General features: G+C 37.9%; 3 protein-coding genes and 1 pseudogene across 5 annotated transcripts; all 4 read right to left on the minus strand.

The window, feature by feature from the left end:
• Positions 1-2,739: 2,739 nt before the first annotated feature.
• LOC145500861 (uncharacterized) lies at positions 2,740-4,842 on the minus strand. The gene is made up of 3 exons (XM_081480400.1): positions 4,671-4,842; positions 4,231-4,341; positions 2,740-3,761 (listed from the first exon to the last, which is right to left on the minus strand). Exons 1-3 carry the CDS (start codon positions 4,817-4,819, stop codon positions 3,533-3,535), a joined length of 489 nt encoding a protein of 162 aa, XP_081336526.1. The 5' UTR covers positions 4,820-4,842; the 3' UTR covers positions 2,740-3,532.
• Positions 4,843-6,463: 1,621 nt separating this feature from the next.
• Positions 6,464-10,680, minus strand: LOC145491173 (uncharacterized; annotated as a pseudogene). The gene is made up of 7 exons (XR_014049789.1): positions 10,597-10,680; positions 9,742-9,882; positions 9,089-9,321; positions 8,600-8,681; positions 8,240-8,488; positions 7,970-8,017; positions 6,464-6,909 (listed from the first exon to the last, which is right to left on the minus strand). The product of XR_014049789.1 is annotated as an uncharacterized LOC145491173 (transcript).
• Positions 9,299-15,304, minus strand: LOC145500871 (uncharacterized). Of its 2 annotated transcripts, XR_014051158.1 has the most exons (5): positions 14,704-15,304; positions 13,991-14,048; positions 13,496-13,610; positions 10,597-12,886; positions 9,299-9,882 (listed from the first exon to the last, which is right to left on the minus strand). XR_014051158.1 is itself a non-coding variant. In XM_081480414.1 (4 exons), the coding sequence occupies exons 1-4, from the start codon at positions 14,854-14,856 to the stop codon at positions 12,763-12,765; spliced, it is 450 nt and encodes a 149-aa protein (XP_081336540.1). In that variant the 5' UTR covers positions 14,857-15,304; the 3' UTR covers positions 10,223-12,762. The 2 variants fall into 2 exon arrangements, 1 of the variants encoding a protein (XP_081336540.1); XM_081480414.1 differs by lacking the exon at positions 9,299-9,882 and having other exon boundaries at positions 10,223-12,886.
• An 881-nt stretch (positions 15,305-16,185) lies between these two features.
• LOC145500883 (uncharacterized) lies at positions 16,186-20,199 on the minus strand. Its single transcript, XM_081480423.1, has 3 exons — positions 19,523-20,199; positions 18,637-18,810; positions 16,186-16,404 (listed from the first exon to the last, which is right to left on the minus strand). The coding sequence occupies exons 1-3, from the start codon at positions 19,678-19,680 to the stop codon at positions 16,245-16,247; spliced, it is 492 nt and encodes a 163-aa protein (XP_081336549.1). The 5' UTR covers positions 19,681-20,199; the 3' UTR covers positions 16,186-16,244.
• Positions 20,200-20,586: the final 387 nt, after the last annotated feature.

Consider the following 20,586-nt stretch of genomic DNA (forward strand, 5'->3'; position numbering starts at 1 on the left):
CTCAAAATGGCGGACATCTATGTATGCGAGACTACTTCGGACAGATATCAGTTCATTTTCATGCACATTATTCATATTAATTATTCATTTCTTTAACTTCTGATTTGACATTTTGTGTAACCTTCCAGTACACACCAGGGACTTGAATGAGAGAATAATGTCTAAAAAAGCATTCATCTATAATATTCCAAGAAACAAAACGAAACTTTATATTGTTGATGTGGATATTTCACTGCTGACAATGTAGCAAAAGTGCCCAACTTTCCTAAACTGCAAGTTATCTGATTAATAAATACCAGGCGTAGTCAACCGATAAAAATCGATATCGGAAATCAATCGATATCAATCGCTGATTGCTATCTATTGATATCGATAATCGATAACAATCGATCACTCACAGCAAAATTTCTTTATCGATTGCTATTGATTAGCAAAAGTCGATAAGAATCGATAATCAAAGATTGTTATCGATTGTTATCGATTAATATCGATTAGCGGTTTATCGATTGACTACGCTTGGTAAATATCAGCACTACACTATACACCAAAGCATTGCTTGGGGTGTTACATAAATCCCAAATGTCCCAACATAATTAATCTAACTCAAACCAAAGATCAAACCAAATAGCTCCATGCACTGTGCGTACATCTGTTGGCTTATACTTGGTTGTCCTGCGTTAGAATTTGTTTTTTCTCAATGTCCAAAATGTTTTGCTTGAAGCCTTAAAATGGCTATCACAACTTTTTGTGGATGGAAGTGGTAGTATGCAATTAAAAATATTGCAGAATTTTAGATGGTTACATGACACAACACTGATTACACATGCTATATTATCTTGCACATCTAGCAAAGATAGTCACTAGAGTAAATAGGGAGCTTAAGGAACCACGACGACTACGCCGAGAACAACGTCGATTAATAAATGATTTGATATTTTACCTACGAATCTCGCGGTACCCTAAAGTCATTTCATTTATTTATCAGTGTCGAAACTATCACGAAACTAATCTAGGACACATCGATAAATTCGAAATGAAAATTTTAAAATTAGCCGTCGTGGTTCACGTTCTCCAGACAACGTAGAATTTGGTCACTTCACGTTGTTGTTTTGCAGAGGACGGCAAAGAAATGTACCAAGAATTATAACGCACGGGCACACCCACGAAATTATTCATAACTTAGCAACACTGTGCTAATTAATTAAACAACCATAAAAGAAAGACGAGAAAACTTCTTTGAATCGTAGTTACCAACCAAGGTGTGGTATAATGGAAGGTTGCAGAAGTATGTTGGTATGTAGTTGGTAACCTCAGTAATAGTTGCTGTTGGTAGGAATTAGTGCTGGATTATTACCTTAGCTTACCTTCAATTTGTAAGTGGTTGTCAGCAGACAAAGAAATGTTTGATAACTTACATTTTAGTTGTAGATAAGGTGTTATTAGATGAGAGTTTCACTTTCCATTGCATACAGTCGAGTGCGCTTTCGTCATCTTGGCCTGTTGGGTTCTTGTGTTCACATTGCTTTGGACGTGCTTCTCCTATTGTTTGTGTCAGAATTGTCTCGTGCAGTTGTACACACACAAGGCACGGCTTGTTAGCAACGATATTTGCTCAGCCACAGCTGACTGAGAATACCAAAGAAATAGTTAAACCAACAGAGAATGTTCTCGTTATTTATTGCATTCGGGTTTAAAGCCAGTAAACGATTTAATGAGTATCTATTTTTCTGTGAGGAATTTTCAGTAATGTATTCATCTGTAATGTAGTTTTGTTACTACCGCAGTTAGCTAAACATGGTTGTAACCAGCACGAAAGCCAATGGCTACTCTGGTTGCTACCCACATATCTTTTTAGTTTTTTCCTAACCATTTGTAACAAATATATCAATATTTTTTCTATATTTATAATATTAACTATGTAAACTCTGTAAATAGTGCAAATAAACAAAGTTGAAGTTGAAATTTAAAAAAAACAAAAAACAAAACTAGAGAATGTTCTCGTTATTTTTTGCATTCGGGTTAAAAGCCAGTAAAAGATTTTCAACAGTACTCACGCGAAGAGAAGGACTGAATTTACCGATAATGTACCACACCCCAGTACAAAATCAAACGAACAGGAGATTCAATTTAACTTACCACTAAGGTTCGTAGCTTTTCGCGTCAAATAACATCACGCGGAGAAAATTTCAAGAGAGTATTAAGACTGAACTTAGATCACTAAAATTTCTGCACTTCTTCAAGATTTTTCCGAAACTTAGTCAGTGCTTGCACTAGGTCAACATAGAGAAATTCCAGAAATAAGGGGATCAGACACGCGTGGTGCCAGATCTGCACTTCTTCTGTATTCCTTCATCGTTTCTAAAAAGTAAGAATTGCCATAAATAAATACATTTGTAAAATTTCGGAAGTAGATGTTTTCTTATCAAGCCATAATTCTCGGGATTTTGAATATCGATTCATTATAGACTTATCATGTCGTCCCACTTCTTGCATGCCTTATACATACAAAACGAGATAATGGTTCAAAGCGACCATAAGTCAAATTGATTGACCCCTGCCACTTTTTTCTTTTTATAAGTAACACCACAATTGAACCTTTAAAATCGACAACGTCCACACTGAAAACAGACTTGCTGATTTCAACAACACTGTTGCACGGTGTTTATACCGACCACCTGAGCTGAACTGATGGGGTTGTGACAGACGTCACTCTCATGAGGGAGAGAATGAGTTCGAGTTGAGAACTTGACGCCTCGTTGAGAGTTTCATGTTTCGAACTCTCTGTTAGTTATCTTAGGTTTTCGGCCCTTCAGGAACGTCTACAGGGTGCCAGTGGAATTCACTGCATTTGGAATCATCTCAGTATAAACGGGAAAAAAAGATGTTTTATATCACCTTCGATTTCTTCTCTGGTCTTTAATTGACCAGGTACATAATATTTCTTAGAAGATTCTGAAACAAAATCATTTTAAATAAACGTAATTAAGATGTAGCCGGACACTTGTTGTCGAGGTTACAAGACTTCCCTTCTCACTCCAATACGAGAGCTGTACATCAAAAGGCCTTTCAGGTGGAGGCAGCGTGGTCGAGTGGTTAGGGCGCGGGACTTGAAATCAGGAGGTCGCGAGTTAAAATTCCGCTCCGACCACAAAGCTGGAGTTGTTTCTCGGTAGACCCTAGTTCAACTCCTCGGCCACGCCTGTAAATAGCCAACTGGTCTGCCTCCCGCCAGTGGGGATTTTTAACCATGTTATGTTCATTTGCATTATTTGTTTCATCGTTTGTTTCCAGTGGCCCTGAAAAGCCCCATTGGGGGAGTGGTCAATAAAGATTTTTTTTTCTTTCAGGTCGATTTAAAACCGGGAAACTAAAACAATTGTCGGTGTAAATTATATTTTCTTGTATTTCAACCAGCTCTGATCTCCTCCACTTCTTTCTCCATTTTAGCCTCTGCAACCTGCTTCAACACACGAGCGATTACCCTGACATGCGTTTGAAATGATTTCTTTGCTACCGGGCCTTCTTACGTTTGTCACTTTTTTCCTTTATGTATTATTTTCGTCACCGTTGTACCTACCCAAAATCTGAACCTGCTCCGCCACTCGATGGCTGCCACCGCTTGCATTCTTAGCGCAGTGAAACAATTTAACGAGTCTTCCTGGACCAGCTCGTAAGTCAGCGAACGTTGAGCAATCAGGATGTTCAACAGAATTGCTGTCACACTCATCATGAATAAAACGGTCAGCAGTGCTCCTAACCATCTACAATAGATGAGAAACAGTATTGTGAATGAGCTGTTCTTGCAAAAGAGGGAAGAAGAAAGAGCATAAACGGAAGAGAGACTTGTCATTTTTTTTTGTTACCCTGCGACCAGGCGAAAAAAAAAAAAAACGCCTGATCGCAGGCCAGTTCATTTGTCGTTCTTCTATTCCCTATCTAATCCTGTTACATTCTGTAACAAAGCAAAAGCAAAATAAACACGGTAATGTTAAAAATGAATAAACAAATAAATATATTATTGTTATTATTATAGGTGCATCGCCGAGATGCACAAATGACCAGGAAACAATAAAGGGGTGACATAGCAACACACAGCTGATCGGTGTATGTGATTACTAAACAATACCCTTTGTGTTAAGACCATTATATTTCAGTTTGAGAAGCAAATAAAATGGCCAATTCGTGAGAAAGAGAAAATGAATTGACAAATTGGTAACTTGATGGACTTACCCAACTTCTGTCAAGTTGCCAGCAACGGACGACCCTTCGAGCCAGGTCATTACCCCAGCCAACATTACACATGCTATACTAGAGGTAGAAGAGATCCCATCTCTGAGCGTGCTAAAAAAACAGCAAAGAAATTATGAATCTTTATTTTTGATTGTCAATTACTCTATGTAGCAAATAATAAAGAATCCAATCTCAATCTTCTATTGACTTCTTTTTCCAGCTTTTTAAGTTAGCAATTGATCTTAGTAGTTCGTACAATGAGAACATATGCATATGGAAGGGGGTAGCTCCGGGTTCAACCATTAACTATGTTTCAGTTGATCTCAGTGAGATTTGATTTGCTTTATCGAGGCCCTCAATGTTCTCATCACGTGATATGTTCTCGTCCGATAAACAACAACATTTCAGCTGGGGGTATAACAAGCTGAATTCACACTTACTTGTTGCCAAGTATTCTTTCTCTTAACAGGTCTTTTTTCTCCGCTCTTATAGCCATGTAGAACGAAGTTGAAAAGGTCACCAAAATGATGCAAAACACGACAACCAATCTTGGAATGTCTTTGTAAATGACGTTCGCAAGGCATTTCATGTACAAGCCAATGTTTCTGAAGATAAGCCAAAGAGTTCAATAAACAGTATAACTGTATAAAACTCGAAGCAAGGTTCTTCATCGTGTAATACTGGGTTTTATGAAGTTTTACCAAGGTCTGGAACACTAGTAGAACGCATCTACTTGAAAACATGTTTGAAAACCTGATAAAACGATCTGCAGTCAGTAGGAATTGTCACGTACTATATCGTAGCCATACCACCAAAACTCTTAGTATAACTCTACTAGCGTTCTATCACAAATGCCGTTCTCTGATTGGCTACGCCACTCACTATCTGTTCTGTATTAGTATAAATCTACTAGCGTTCTATCACGAATACCGATCTCTGGTCAGTGACTACGCTACTCACTATCTACTCTGTGATAGGTAGTGAGTGGCGTGGCAGTGTGCCCTTGTTAACAAAATGACGGCCGTTTCTTGGCATTTTTGAAGCGCCTGTGAAGAGGATTTATATAAAGTTTTGAACGACTAGTAGATTTATGCTAAAACAAGATTATTTGCTCTCGATTTCTATGCGTGATAGAAAATCTCGAGCTCACAATCTAATTGTTAAGGAGGTAGTGAGTAGCTTAACAAAGTGGCAGCCGCTTCTTTGCGTTTTCGAAGTGTCTGTGAAGAGCATTTCGATAAAGTGTAGAACGATTGGTAGATTTATACTAAAACAATTAGATTATTCGTTACGCGTGATAACTGACTCGGGCTGCGCCTTCGTTGCCTATCACGGGAAGGAAACCTCAGGCTCATTATCAAATTGTTAGATAGATTACTTCACTCCTCAAGCAGTGCGTGAAGTAGCGCGGTGTATCAGGAGCTGGATGTTGAAGTCGCTTCTTTTCTGCTCATTCCCATACTTGTTGTACTATACTGCTTGTAAGCACCCCTCCCTCAGAGATGTACCCTGTCCCATTCAGAAGCTAAGCCCACCCAATATGTCCGTTACGAAACATTACCGTTTGGAATCTTAATTTTGGCGTGTCTAAACGTCAAACGCCGTTAGCAGGGGGAATTGATTTAAAGATACATCTCTCACTTACCGATCAACCGCTGAGTATTTAAAGATGCCGATAAAATTTATCAAGATTGCCAAAGAAGCACAAGTCCACTGCGCATCACTTCCAATAAATCTAAACCGATAGGTCACCAGAACTAGAAAGTATCCTGACAGATCCAAGTAGTTGAAGACATCTTTGATGTAGTCGAGTGGTTCTCTAAAAAGTTGGGAAGGAGTGAAAGGTAAGATAAAAACACTCACTGAATCCGACGTAAACAACTCCATATATAGTCGAACCTCCTATCAGCGGCCACCCTAGGGGAAATAGGAGATGGCCGCTTAACAGGGGGTAGGGGTTGGCCACTTAATAGGGTTCGTCAGCAATTAGGTTGAAACTTGAAGAATACTTGAAGGCTTTTGACTACTGTTCCACATAATAGAGCCACCTTAAAGTAAAGTTCCACAGCTACCTATCTAATTTGTTCAAATTTGATTTACAAATTTTGGTCTGTCTGTCCGTCTGTCCGTCCGTTCGTCTGTTCGTCTGTAAGACACAGAACAAAATGGTATAGTACTCCTTAAATTTGGGTGCAAGTTTTTGCGGGATTGGTATAGCCATCGACTGATCAAATGGGTGTACAATTTGTCAGCAAAAATGGTTTCCTTACAAACTATCTAACAGAATAGTATTTTCCTGAGTTTGACAGCACCCAAGTCAGGGTTATTTTGTAGTACTTTGGAGGGTGTCAACTATGATTTAGAGGAGAGTAACTCTATCTGTAGGTTGTAACGAAAAGCGCGCACACGCCGAATTCAAATCGCTTTTGCTATTGATACCAATTTCTGTACTCGAGTTCTGAAGCGGTTTAGTAAGCAGTACCTTTTAAAATCGAAGAATTCATCAAACAGAAACCATAATGTCATAACTAGAACCCAGACTTCAAGAAATGTAAAGAAACTTGACTGTGTCCGGACAGTCCGGTGATCAGCTTGGTTTACAGACGTCGCTGCTAATATACAATCAGCAAAGAGAACACCCAGGAAAATCAAGTAATTCACACCTCGGACCCTGTAAATCTAACAATAAGTACACTTATTAACTCATAAATTAAGTAGCTCATGAACTTGAGAGTTGCCAAGTTCATGACCTTACTGACCAGATTCAGAGTACTATTTAGACCTTTGACTTCGATTGATTTCACAGCACTAAACTCTTCCAAACTCATTAATAGTTCATGAAGTTTAAACAAAGGAAATCACGACAGTCATGGTGCTTGGATATCTGATCTTAATTAGCATTTTTACTTTTAATATTCGTTTTTCTCCTTAGTTAAGTTTCCATTGAGAGGAAAAATAAAAAACTCAAGACAGTGTTTGACCACATTTCCAAACGCCTCTAAGTTTGTCAAAAATACTCCACTACGCGTCGCATTCTCAACTTTCTTCTCGGTGTTTTGCAATGTGGTAAAAAAACGGTCTTTCGTGTTGATATATTGCCTAAAAGAGCTACCAGAGATTTAGATAATATTACACACTAAGCCCACTGTTGTTGTTCAGTTAGTTTTGACTAATTAACATACCACTTTTTTTCAAGCCATAGAGATATCATGATTTCATCGAGTTATAACCATGGCTTCTTAACGTTGAAAGAAAGTCTAAGACAATTTTTTTTTTCAATTAGCTTGGTCATATGGCTAGACATAGGCTAGGGATACTTTAAAAGACAAACAAATTTTGAGAAGTCTGTTTTTCTCCTCGTCATGCATTGTCTTTACATGGTCTTAAAGTTTTGAAAGTGACAACTCTCGTTACTTTCGAATTTAGAGGCCTCTTCCTTTTGCTACTTTCAAAGGGTCGAAAGTAGTTTCATTTTTAATACTTTCGTGTAACTAAAAATGGTACCATTCGTAGGCTTCACTGTCTTTAAAATAAATATGTTCTCAATATATATAAAGAGAAGAAAGGGATAAATCTTTTTTAAGGAATTTATAATTCGACAATTACAGAGTAATATATCAACAATCAAATACATGTACTGGACTTGCTATTAACCTTCTGTTCACATGCAAAAGGGTTTGAGAGAAAAACTACAGAAACGAAAAAAACTAAAAAAATAAAACAAGAACAGCATTCTTACCTTAACCAGAAGGAAGCGTATTTTTCCCATTTTCTTTCTGTCAATAACCTAATGACAACGTAATTTAAAATTTCCTTTGAAGAAAGCAATAACAAGGCCAAATATATAAACAGAATGAACTAAAATGTTTAAGTAAATGTGCGTGAAATCATGCGGACTATATTGCCAAATTAAATATTGTATATTGTCGCACCTGTACCTACACTCTCTCGTCAGTCCAAATAACTACGTAACTACTGATGATCGAAACACGGTTATCATCCAATCTACCTTATTCAATGTCTGTTGACAATGCTTTACCAAATGGTAGTAACACGTTTTAGGAGTGTACTCATATTCAGCGCCATCCGGGAATCTGCCGTTGACGTCACTCTCCAGGATGTCATAGGTCACGTGAAAGTGCGTGGGCGTGTCCTTAAGCTGTTGCCATGACAGGCACGGGACAATGTCAGATGGTAGGCACGGTGGGTGTGGCCAACGTGGAGAAATAAGACAATCCAGTAAGGCTACGATGGTTTTCTGTAAACAAAGAAACTCAAAATAAACAAAATTAACTCTAGGGTTGGTGATTTGGGGACTTTTTTTAAAAAAAATGTACATGCATAAAATGCCACTAAGAACTATCTCCACCTACATTTTAAACTCTTCTGCCAGTTTCATCAAGCTTATTGAAGCTGTTCTTTCCTGTTTGGCTCTGAACAAGTTTCCAACTCTGAAGAAATAAAGCGACTTTTTATCTTCGTTGGAGACACACCAAACAAGGAATACAATGCAATATTGTTTTCATATTGCGTAATTAAACAGCTGGATATGAAAATGTCTATTTGCCTCAGTCAGGACAAACTTTATAGCAACAGAAAAGCAACTTAAACGGGATAGACGTAATTCAGAGACAAAATAAATCATTCAACACGATCTTTCACCTGGGCTTTGAAATTTTGCGCCATGGTAAAATTAAATTAGCAAAGGAGCTTAAGTCAGTGCCGATAGTTTCTCCGCTAACATCATCTTTTCATAACATTTAAGAAACAGAAGACAGCGTGCGTGTTTACTTAGCCAGTTGTTAACTTAATAGAGAGTTTTGAAGAACTCTTAATTTTACGGAGCAGAGGTACCAACCTTCTATGATCCATTCTCCTTATAAGGAAAGCAGCCACGTCATCTTGACCATGTCTTATTGCAGTTTCAACCGGAAGTTCGCCCTGACCGTTTGTACCAAGAAGCATGCTGGGATACATCTCAGCCAGCATTCTTGCCAGCGAGACGTAATTCTTGGTTGCAGCTATGTGTAATGGGGAGTTCAGCTGAAAATCTTTCACCTCCTCTAAATTAACCCCTGAATCAAACAAGAGTTAAACGAATCTGCAAACCTACCATAACAAACTGATCTATTAGGCTTGAGTAAAATTCTACTAGTGTACTATTACAAATATTGCAATCTGATTGGCCAAGTTACTCTGATACTATCCATGCCTGTTCAATGAGACACATGCCAAGAAATTGACGAAACTGCATAGAAAATGAAGATATTGGAACGAGTCTTGAGGACTGAATATCTTATACCCGTAGTTTAAAGTGGTTGCGATGTTTAACTAAGTACATAACGTTTAAATTCTTCACAGAATTGATGTAGATTAATTAAAATTAAACCTTGATGTTAAGACAACTGACTTCCTTCTTAAAACAAGAAACTAGAAAGAATACCTAAATGTGAAACAAATTCTGGTTTCTAATCGCCCCAACTTTGAAACTAGCAGAAAACGGCCTCTCACCTGTGGTTCATAATTCCATTCCTCCAGTAAATAAAGTGTAGTATTTTCTTTAGTATAACACAAATCGATCAATCTCTGGAGACGAACTGAATCCATCGCTTGGCCCTTTTCAATTCCTTTTTCCCTCATTTCCTCTTTGACCTATATAGACCACAGTTATTTTTTTCTTACCACAGGCCTAACGGGGTTTTATATTGCCATGTTATCTTGGGCTATTACATAATTACTAAGGGCCAAGTTTAAGACCTGTTAGCTGTTACAACGAAGCATTTGACACAATTGAATTTGACGTTTGTGTTTATAAGCAACACTGAAGGTTTTTGTCCACTAAGAATTGAAATCGCTCCGTCTCCTATCCGATTTCGTCTCACATGTTTTATAACCAAGACACATTTAAGTTTAAGTTATAATAAAGTGTCCTTTTTTATTCCAACAGGTAATATTATTGTAATATTTTCCAAATTTACAATTCAGTTGGAGATAGACAAATAGGGTTTATCCCAGTGGAATTCTCGATTCCTCAGTTTTTGAAATAACATATATTTCTTGATGATCGCTTCCGTTCATGGGAACATGCAAAATAACATCAAAACGTCCTACGTATATCCTTACGGTTTTGATTACGGACGACTTAGAATTTCTGTTCACCAGCTTAAAAAACAAATGTTAAATGTTGAATGTTTATAGTGGTCGATGCGCCTAGCTCCAACTAGCAAGTTCTTAGGGATGCCACTTAAACATTAAATATTTATTATTGAACTGAAGGTGTCTAGTTATCCATGGAGAAAGGAAAAACTATTTCAAAAAGTTCCGCAACCGGAGTTTCTGTTCGCGTAACGCAGATCTTGTACTTACCGCTTCGTAGAATTCTTCGCTGGATTGTTCAATAGCCCCTGTGAGGTGTTGCAGAGTAAACGTGCTGCCCAGCATCAGAAGCATATCACCTATGCTTCTGCCAGCATATATGACTCTTCCGCAAGAGAAGAGCTTCTTTGAAGAATTATATCGTGGATCGATGTTTGATGGTTCATTTTAAATACAAAGGTGCTGTTGAAAATACTTCGGAATCACTTTAAACGCCCCATATATTAGTTAGAGTGGACGTGACAACGAGGAAAATAAATATTGGAACTTACGTCATTGCACAAATATATAACGGTGCTTAATACAATATTGAGGTTGAAAGTTGAATAAAATGTAGATGCGAATTATGCAATATAGAGCTGGTGTATAATTTCTATGTTATCTTATGTTTCCACTGATACAAATACAGTCAACACTCATGTGACAGAGACGTCAAATTAACCGTCACCTCAATTTGCGCTACAAATTAACCATTGTTTGTATAACTGGTTAGCTAAACAAGCTAAGGTTCACGTTATTTTGGAGCTTTACAGTCATGCGAAATCAAGCAGCAAGGTGAAAACCAAAGGCAGCGATACAAGGAAATAATCAGCTCTTGCAAAATACCTCAGTAAACTTAATTGTTGAACTATTCACCAACTTTGCTTTTTTTCTCTGAAGCATTTAGCGCTTCTCTAACTGGCAGTGAATTTATTTTAAGTTAGGAACAAGGACCTCATCTAAAAATAGCGATTGGAAGCAATAAATTTTGTAGTTTCATACATGCTTCTTTAGCAATCTGCTACTTCACATTAAATTCTTTTTCGTTGCGCTTTCACAACCCTATTTTCGGTGTTATTAATTTATTTTGTTAACTCTCCTTTTTCTACATTTTTCCCAATGTTTGTACAATTTAATTAACGCAGCGTAATGTGCTTTCTACTGGTAAACTATAAAGAAGGGTTAAGTCACGTTTTTGTAGTGAGGCCAACGCAGTGTTACAAGTACAATAGAATGGAATGTATTTTATGGTACTGTAAAACTAGCAATTAATGTATATTTATCCTTAAAGTTTCCTTGTGTGTTTTAAATAAAATAGAAATCGACAACAACAGTAAAACGCTTAAAAGGCTAAAGTAGCTCCCTTCTATCCTATAGAGCAATTTTTGCGCTTCTGACGTGCTTATCTCGTGCATCCATAGCGCTGCACCGTCTACTGACCACATGCATTGGCTGATACCCTTCCCTTGTCCTTTGGTCCAAAATGAAAACTACCTGTCGAATTGTCGATTATGCAGTTTATTATTTTTTTTTTTACATATGAGCAATTCCATTACTGAATCGAGTAGCATGCCTCTTCAGGAGGCTGGATACTAAACTGCTTTGGATGGTTGACGCACAGCTTTTTATAGATTCCTGGGGATGGATGGACTTGCAATACCAGAATTTCATTTCCTCATATGCACACTTGGGGGGTCTCCTGCATATCCCATTCTGTACACAAGTAGTGTCCATGTCATTGCTTTCCACCCGCAAGATTTAGGCCTAAGAATAGTACACTTGCATATAAATACACGTGTATACCTTTCCTAAAAATGTGGAGCCATATGCAAGCTGTTTAATGTGCTTCTTTTTCCTGTTTTTAAAATGTAAAAGCCCGCTTTTGTGGATTCAGGTGAGCACAATTCTCTTAATTACTTTACAAAAGTTGCAGAGCTCTGACCTATTGTACAATGCACTCTTACATAAATATAACTTTGCAAGGAAGAGGAAACACAAACAAACAGCTCAGCTGTATAAAGAAGCAACACATACATGCTAACATTCACGAAAGGCTCACTTCACAGTATCTCGTTCCTGTTAGTCTATTTACACATTCACTTCCTTATATTCGCTTCCTCACTTCATCCAAATTACACATATGTATTGGCACCTTACGTTGTAAAGTGATACTTACCAGTGAAAAGAACACATGGCAAAGTTAACAAAATAACAACAACAACAACAACAAACAAATAGACAAAGATACATTCCTATTTCTTAAGATGTCTTTTATATAAGATATCACACAGTCATTGTCCTACTCCGACAGCACTTCACTTGTAGAGGAAATCTCGTGTAACTTCGTGTTATCACTGAGACATTCTGTTATTGGCACCGAACAATCTCATCAAACAATCAAAACTTGTGATCTTCCCCTCCGTCATATTCGAAAATACTAATGTTCCATCCGGGCTTGTTTTCCTTCTGTTCTAGTTCCGCCTCCACATAGTTCACTCTTTGTATCTCTGGTTGTTCTTTCCTGGTTTAAGATATGAATCAAACTCATTTTAGGCCATAAGAATAATGACTAATACTAGCTAATACCGGCAAATTTCACCCTGTTTCACTTATAGCCTAACTTGAGGCAGAATTACAGAAATTACACCTACAGTTTTTTAAAGTTTACCGACCGTTTTTTCCTATTAAGTGGTATATGCAGCCTGCTTTTCTGGTGTTAAAGGAAACCCTATTCACGTTCAAGTTCGTCAAAATATGTTTAAATACCAAGAACAGGAATTTTATTTCTTGGAAATTAGGACTTGCGCATGTACTCGTGATCTTACGTGAAGCACATTGTGGGTGGACAATTGGGTGTAAAAATGGACATCGGCGAATTGTTGCCTCAGAGGGAACCTAAGGAAATAATTGACGGTACAATATTGCAGGTACCTTGCACCTAAACTACCATGTTGCCCAGAAAAATATACCAACTTTGATAACACTGAAAACCTTCAAGCTAAAGAATGAGGATAATCAAGTAAGGCTGCGTTGCGGAAGCTGCACACGATGTACAAAACGTGTCATTTTACAATGGGACGGCGCCTAGCAAAATCGTAACTGGGACATTAATTACGATGAAACACTTTACCGCAGTTCTTGGCTGAAGTTTCCTGTCAAGGCACCGACTTGTTCTTGAACATGCCATATTTCATCAGGCATGGGTGATGGCTGGTCTGGATTTTTTCGGTACTCGTCCGTCATTTCTTAAAAGTAAAGTTAACATTGCCTGAATGTTCCTGCTTGGTCATTACACCTTCGATTAATTGGGAAAAATACAGACTAGCTGATATGTCTTCCTGCAGTAATACTACTGTTCAATTTCTCTACATCGACAACGGCCACAGGAAGTTTCAAGAAAATTATTTGAGTCAAGGAAACGCTTGCAGAAACGCTTTCCGACAAGGAAACGCTTGCAGCCGTTGTAGAGAGATGGCAGCTCGCGAAATGGCCACAATTTGTATTTCACTTGAAATATTTTTAACTCGGCATTTGCTCTAAGAGCACAAACTGCTCTTAGAGAGAGCTTATGCAACAATCATATTGAACTATCCTATTAAATTGTTAAGTTTTTTTTTTTCGCTACCTTCCACTTCTTCTCTGGTTTTCAATTCTCCAGGAACGTAATGCTTCTTGCGAAGATTCTAAAATGAAATAATTGTCAATAAAGGCGGCCTTTAGAGTCGAACGCTTTCCTGGTTGGTTTGCGAGAGTCTCGACATTGTTTCCACCAATCACAGGGCTTACCTCCAATACCTTTTTTTAAAGTTGCACAGCTAGAAAGCTAAGACGGATATTTTCTTGTTCCTCAATCCTTTAAAAGGTCATTTCTAGTTACCTTGTGCCTCTGTTTCAAAACGAGTCTTCGTGCAAAACCTTTCATACGAAAATGAGTTTCATGTTCATGAAAATGAACCTGTAGGCGGAAAAAATTTTCATTTGAATGGTTTCCCACAAAGACCCGTCTTCACGCAGAGACACAAGGTAATTCGGAGATGACCTGTTAAAGGATTGAGGAACAAGAAAACATAATTTCCACCAATATCCATGTTAGCTACGTGTATCTAGTTGGGCAACTTAAGTGTTGAAATATACTCGCACTGCGGGTAGTATTCTTCACATGGTAAGGACAATTTCGACATCGTTTTTACAAGGTCCTGAAACTTACAACTCCCACAAACAGTGAATAGAAACCATAATCTGTACTTGGTGTTTGTTGGAAATACTATCATGTTTCCATGCTATTATGTTATTTTTCCGTTACGTCTTTACTTGCAAATCATCAGCAATTATACTCACCCAGAATTGAAACCTGCTCTGCCACTCGATGGTCGCCACGGCCTGCATTCTTAGCGCAGTGAAAGAATGCAGTGACTCTTCTTGGACCATCTCATAAGTCAGCGAGAGTTGAGCGATGAGGATGTTCAACAAAATAGTTGTTACGCACATCATGAATAAGACGATCAGCGATGCTCCTAACCATCTAGAAAGGATCAAACAGGGGAAATTCTGAGTAACGTGTTCTACCAACAAAAGAAAAATTGTTTACGAACAAACGACTGACTGAACGAGCGAGAGTATTTCTTCCCCAACTAACTACTATAACTCATTCTAGTTATGCTATCATTCGTTAAAAATAACGAAAAGGGGAGGAGTTGAAGGAGGAGATTTGTTTGTTTGTTTTGTTTTTCTCTATTTCTCTTTTTTCATGTATGTATGGAAATTCTCACTCCGTTTTCAAGGCCCCAAATTATTCAATTCTCTCAGCACTAAACTTCAAAATGACTCTAATATTGCTGTGTTCATTTCTAAACTTAAGTCATCTTTCTTGGTATAAGTATATTTTACTTGTCTTAGTGTGCTTGTGTGTGCTTTTTTCGCTTTCTTTTTCTGTCTTCCTTTGCTTTTGCGCGTTTGCGGGTTTAGCTTTGCTGAACTACTGTTTATCCTAAATTATGATCATTTTGTGTGCTGTTGACAGCATTTATATTCTTTTGTTAAGTCTAGCTTGGGTATAGTAGTCCTTTACATAAGCCTTATTGGCTTCCCTCGGCTTCCTTGCCTTACATTGATATTTTGATATTAATATTTATAAATGAAGAAAAAACAACAACAACAACAAAAAAAGAACACATACACAAACAAACAAACAAATGCTGCAAATACAATGGCTTCGATGCTGCGTTTACACCTTTGTCTACAGGGTGATATATCTAAAAAAATACAGACTACAGACTACAGACTTATACAGACTTCAGGCTTGGAACTGTTCTGTTTTGAATGGCTTTGCTATCTTTTAAGGTAACTCTCCACAGTTCCTTCCATTGTGTTTAAGTCATAAATTAAGGTTGCACTGTCCTGTTGCATAGCAACAAACCTGACCCACTTTTTACAATCAATTGCATCTATCTTGAAAACTAAGCCGGTGACCCCATATATATTTTTTTATAAAAATCTTTTTATTACACACAAAAGAAGAAACAACTGGGGACACTAAACAAAAATAAATCTACATCACTAAAATGCTAAAGATGAATACTTACAATACTAAAATAATTATAATTACTATACTAAAATAATAAGAATTATTTACATGAGAAAAAGATCAGGTTTTTTCCTTATGTCGTTATGTTCACGCCTTTATGTTGCTATTATGTCATTACGTCAGGATGTTCACACTGCAAACATAACGACATAACGACATAACGACATAACGTCCTTCTTCTGTCGTTATGTTTATGTCATTTTCTCGTTATGTCCTTGTGTGAATTAGGCTTTATTTTTTTCAGTCCTTTAGATAAACCAATCATTATATTTCAAACAAAAAGCAAGCTTTATACTTACGTATTATTGAGTGCGGCTGACGTATCTTTGCCCACTCTTAAAGCCATGTAGAACGAACTTGAAAACGTCGTCAAAATGATGCAAAACACGACAAGAAATCTTGGAATGTCCTTGTAAATGACAAATCCAAGGCATTTTATGTACAGACCTATGTTCCTGAAGTTCAGAAGCAAAGATAGAGCTTTTGAAGACATGTAAGTGTAATCAAAATCCCTACGCGGAAGATTCTTTATTAGGGAATGGTTAGCAGTGCTAGTTCAATCAGTTATGAACTACTTACAATCATGGCTAACTGGTGCGCGCTTTGATTGGTTAATTCATCGTCTACTATCTGCCCCCGTATAGGTGTACGCTGCTGACGTGTGTGCTAATGTGATGTAGCTCAATAGTGATGTAGCTTCTTTTGCTCCAATGTGTCAATATTATGTTATAAAACAAATGGTAAACGCCACAGCTGTACACTATTGAGTTATGGATGCACGCGGAAGGTTGCTAAGCACGAAAGAAGCGTAAGAGTCACAGGAGGCGATAGCCGAGTGCGATTCTAGCTTCTTGAGTGCTTAGCAAACCTCCCAAGTTACCTACCTAGCTACATGGCTAGAGCATTCAAATGTACGGCACTCTTAGAGTACCGTACAAATGAATGTCCCCCTTCATTGCTGCGGAGCGAGCGTAGCGAGCGAGCAGCAACATAATCAGGATTTAAGAAGAATATACAGAAGGGGGTACGAATTTTCCAATTCATCACTTTTTACCAGAATGCATTGCATTTAACCAGAGTGCACTGCGCCACTTTTTACCAGAGTGCGTTGCGCCACGAACAACACGAGGACGTCTATGTCTCGATCGAGCCGTCGTCCTTTTTGCGTGGATTCCAGTGAGAAAGATTAGCGGTTATGTTTTGCTTTGATTCATCTGTAACACGATGTGAAAGAGATTGTCCCTGACTTTCACAACTCTTGCTTTTGTTCTCAATGCAGTACGTGAAAGTTTGTAAATCTGGACGATAAACCGTGACATCTTAATTTTAAACTTAGTATGTAATTTCTTAACAGTCTTGCCTCCTTGGCCGAATTCTTAAATGAATAGAAATCGTCGTTACTAAAGCTCGTAGAATAATTAAAACAAACGAAAACCATAGAACACGCTATTTTCATATATGCTACGATCTATTCCTTTTCATCCAAACATGAATATAAGCTAAAGCTTTAGCGTTTTCACACATCGCTATGGACGCGTCCTCGACACATCTGGCAACATTCTAAAGACATTTAATGCGTATCAGTACAGAATTTATAAGTTAGATTTCTGCTCCTACAATTTCCACATCTTTCGATTTTCGCGATCTGGTAAACGGGAGATTGATGTGTATCGTTTTATCTCCAAACATAGTTCAGATCACTATGTGCTTTTTTTGTCACGATCCCTTGCCATCTCGCCATTGATGCGTTATCATGCATGAAGTTGTAAATGAATCGCTGCGTAAAATATGTCACTCTCAACAGAATGTTCCGCAGCATTATTATCTTTTAAATACCCTTGTTACTTATGTGCTTGTAGATGCTTCTAGTTGCTTTTGTGTAACATTTTTTTTTATTAATCTTTGTTTTGTTTGTTTTTTTAACCATTATTGAGCTGGAGAGTGCAGAGTCACTCACTCAATTTAAACGAAAACCTTTACATCGCATACACAACATTTCTCCTTTTTATCCACTGACCTCTCATCAGTGATGTGGAAATCCACATTTTAGGATTTCTGCATATATCAACACTAATAACGCCAAAAAGTCTTGGGACAAATTTGCACCTTTGATGCTTTTGCGCACACGCCAGACAAACGGTCGCGCGCGAATATAACTTCCCTTGCCTAGCCTCTCCTCCACCCCACATACAATGAACATTGACAACTAGTACCTACAATTCCTCCTGAGTTTTAACATTGTATGAAGTGGGGAGGGCAGGGAGGACAGTAACGCATTTTCAAAAGGATTACAGTGCCTTTCTAAACTTCAGGTGAAAAAAAAAACAGATAATAGCTGTTATTGCAGTTGAGTCTGCGGTCAAATATTCTTTTGTTTTGAAAGGCACGCAAACGAGGTAAAAGGGTCAATACAATGCAGAATTGACCCTTTCGCCTCGTTTGTGTGTTAAGCCGCTGATAACTGCAATAACAGCTCTTCGTTGCATTACACCAGTGTCTCAAGGCCTTTGGTCCACTGTTGTAGGAGACTTCGAGTTCCAAAACGTTTACACAACGAGACCTCTTTCTCTACTCTAGAACGACATTACGACATTGTTTAATACCAGGGATTACAACTGGGATTTTGCTGTAGTGCTTGACCACCGAAAATTGGGTTTGGGAGAGTCAAGGATATATCTGTCACTTACCGATCAACAGCGGAGTATTTAAAGATGCCGATAAAATTGATCAAGATTGCCAAAGAAGCACACATCCACTGTGCATCACCTCCATAAAACCTGAAGATGTAGGTCACCAGAATCAGAATGTATCCTGACAGATCCAAGTAGTTGAAGACATCTTTGATGTAGTCGAGTGGTTCTCTGAAAATGTGAGAAGTATATGGTAAAAAATAATAATTATTATGACACAAAACGTCCCGTGTTCGTGACGTAGGTAAATGTACTACCCGGAAATTTTGAAAGGAGTCCTGAAATAAGCAAATATGATTACTTTACATATTCATATCATTTACTTTGCTTGTCAATCACTTTCTTCTTTTTTTCCAAAGAGGTAGATTAATCATGCAAATCTTCTTAACTTTATTTTACACACGCGTACTGTTAGTGAATTTTTCCACTTAAAGCCAGCGATATTTCCAAGCATTCCAACGCGTTAGTAGAAATACAAGTCTGCATACGGGCCAAGTGGCCCACCAGGCCGGAGCTCATCCCGGTTTCTGTAGCACGAAGCGACTAGGTTGGGACTGGATGGGATGCTAGTCCATCGCAAGGTTATCCCCAGCATTAAGTTCGCTGGTACCCATTTATACACCTGGGTAGAGAGAGGCACTGTGAGAGTGAAGTGTCTTGCCCAAGAACACAACACAATGTCCCTGGCCAGGGCTCGAACCCGGACCGCTCGATCTGGAGACGGGCGCACTAACCATGAGGCCACTGCGCCTCCCATAGTAGAAATACAAGGTCAGAATAAAGTCATTGACCTACAAGCTACAACGAAGAACTGCTGACTCAGCAAATCATAATCGTTTAGATAATGTTTATATAGTTCCATATTTTGGTTCTCCTACACTACCTTTTTAGTTCAAAGAGTTCGTCGAATATAAACCATAATGTCATAGCAATAACCCAAACTTGAAGGAATTTAAGTAGACTTGTTTTTTGAAGATCCTCTGACACCGAAGCTGACATGAAATCGGCACAAAGAACAGCCAGAAAAATCAAGTAATTCATTAATCGAATCCTGTAAATTAAACAACGACTTCACTTTAAAATGATTTATACATTTCTTAATGATCGTACAGGACAGCTTTGAGTAATCGCAGATTAAAGAGTACTTTACTGACCGCAAAAGGATGAACTTGTAATTAAAAACTATACAATTACACACTCTACGTTAGTTACCAATTCCAATGTCGTTGTTGTTTCTTTAATTTTTGGTTACTTAGTTTAACTATTCAGCACTAAGTTTTTACACGTTGTAAGTTATTCTTTCCACACGATGCCTATGTATCATTTATTTCATCAAGCCATCGTCCTACGAAAACAGTACCCATGTATTGCTAACAACCAATGGCTTCTGAGTGGGACGAGAAAGTAAAAAACTAGCCATTTCGTTCAGTTTTGAGCAGTTTTCTAGCCTTGTTCTTCCAATCTTTGATTATGCTGATCTGGTATGGGGCGATAAGGATAACGCTGTTTTAATGAACAACCTGCAGGTGTTGCAAAACAAGGCGGCAAAACTTGTTCTAAATAAACCATTGTATTCTTCTGCAACCGATGCTCTCAATCAGCTTGGCTGGTTAAATTTAAATCAACGCAAGCACTTCCATCGCTGCTTGTATGTTTATAAATGTGTGAATGGAATTACATCTCACAAACTGGAATTATCTAGAAATAGCGATGTCCATAGATATAACACTCGCTCCAAAGATCATCTTAGACTTCCAACAATAAAACGGAACTGGGGTAAACAGAGAACTTGTCATCATGCCTTTAAAGACTGGAATGCCTTGGACAGTGACTTGAAGAACTCCGACACCATATGTCAGTTTAAAAGTAATTTTTTAAAATCTATTAGTCTATAATTTACTTTAATTTGTAGTTTTAATATATATTTTTTAATTTGTGTATTTATTT

Source organism: Orbicella franksi, chromosome 1 (assembly GCF_964199315.1).
Source record: "Orbicella franksi chromosome 1, jaOrbFran1.1, whole genome shotgun sequence".
Taxonomy (NCBI): Eukaryota; Metazoa; Cnidaria; class Anthozoa; order Scleractinia; family Merulinidae; genus Orbicella; species Orbicella franksi.

What these genes read in the sequence shown, in the direction of transcription:
- LOC145500861 (XM_081480400.1), bottom strand. Translation starts at nt 4,819, where the DNA reads ATGAAATGCCTTGCGAACGTCATTTACAAAGACATTCCAAGATTGGTT. An exon ending in GAAAGAATACTTGGCAACAA is followed by an intron (nt 4,342 to 4,670) that starts GTAAGTGTGAAT and finishes CTGTTTTTTTAG; the next exon opens with CACGCTCAGAGATGGGATCT. An exon ending in GGCAACTTGACAGAAGTTGG is followed by an intron (nt 3,762 to 4,230) that starts GTAAGTCCATCA and finishes CATCTATTGTAG; the next exon opens with ATGGTTAGGAGCACTGCTGA.
- LOC145500871 (XM_081480414.1), bottom strand. Translation starts at nt 14,856, where the DNA reads ATGATGTGCGTAACAACTATTTTGTTGAACATCCTCATCGCTCAACTC. An exon ending in AACCAGAGAAGAAGTGGAAG is followed by an intron (nt 13,611 to 13,990) that starts GTAGCGAAAAAA and finishes TTTACTTTTAAG; the next exon opens with AAATGACGGACGAGTACCGA. An exon ending in AACTTCAGCCAAGAACTGCG is followed by an intron (nt 12,887 to 13,495) that starts GTAAAGTGTTTC and finishes ATCTTAAACCAG; the next exon opens with GAAAGAACAACCAGAGATAC.
- LOC145500883 (XM_081480423.1), bottom strand. Translation starts at nt 19,680, where the DNA reads ATGAATTACTTGATTTTTCTGGCTGTTCTTTGTGCCGATTTCATGTCA. An exon ending in GAACTCTTTGAACTAAAAAG is followed by an intron (nt 18,811 to 19,522) that starts GTAGTGTAGGAG and finishes TCACATTTTCAG; the next exon opens with AGAACCACTCGACTACATCA. An exon ending in AAATACTCCGCTGTTGATCG is followed by an intron (nt 16,405 to 18,636) that starts GTAAGTGACAGA and finishes TCTGAACTTCAG; the next exon opens with GAACATAGGTCTGTACATAA.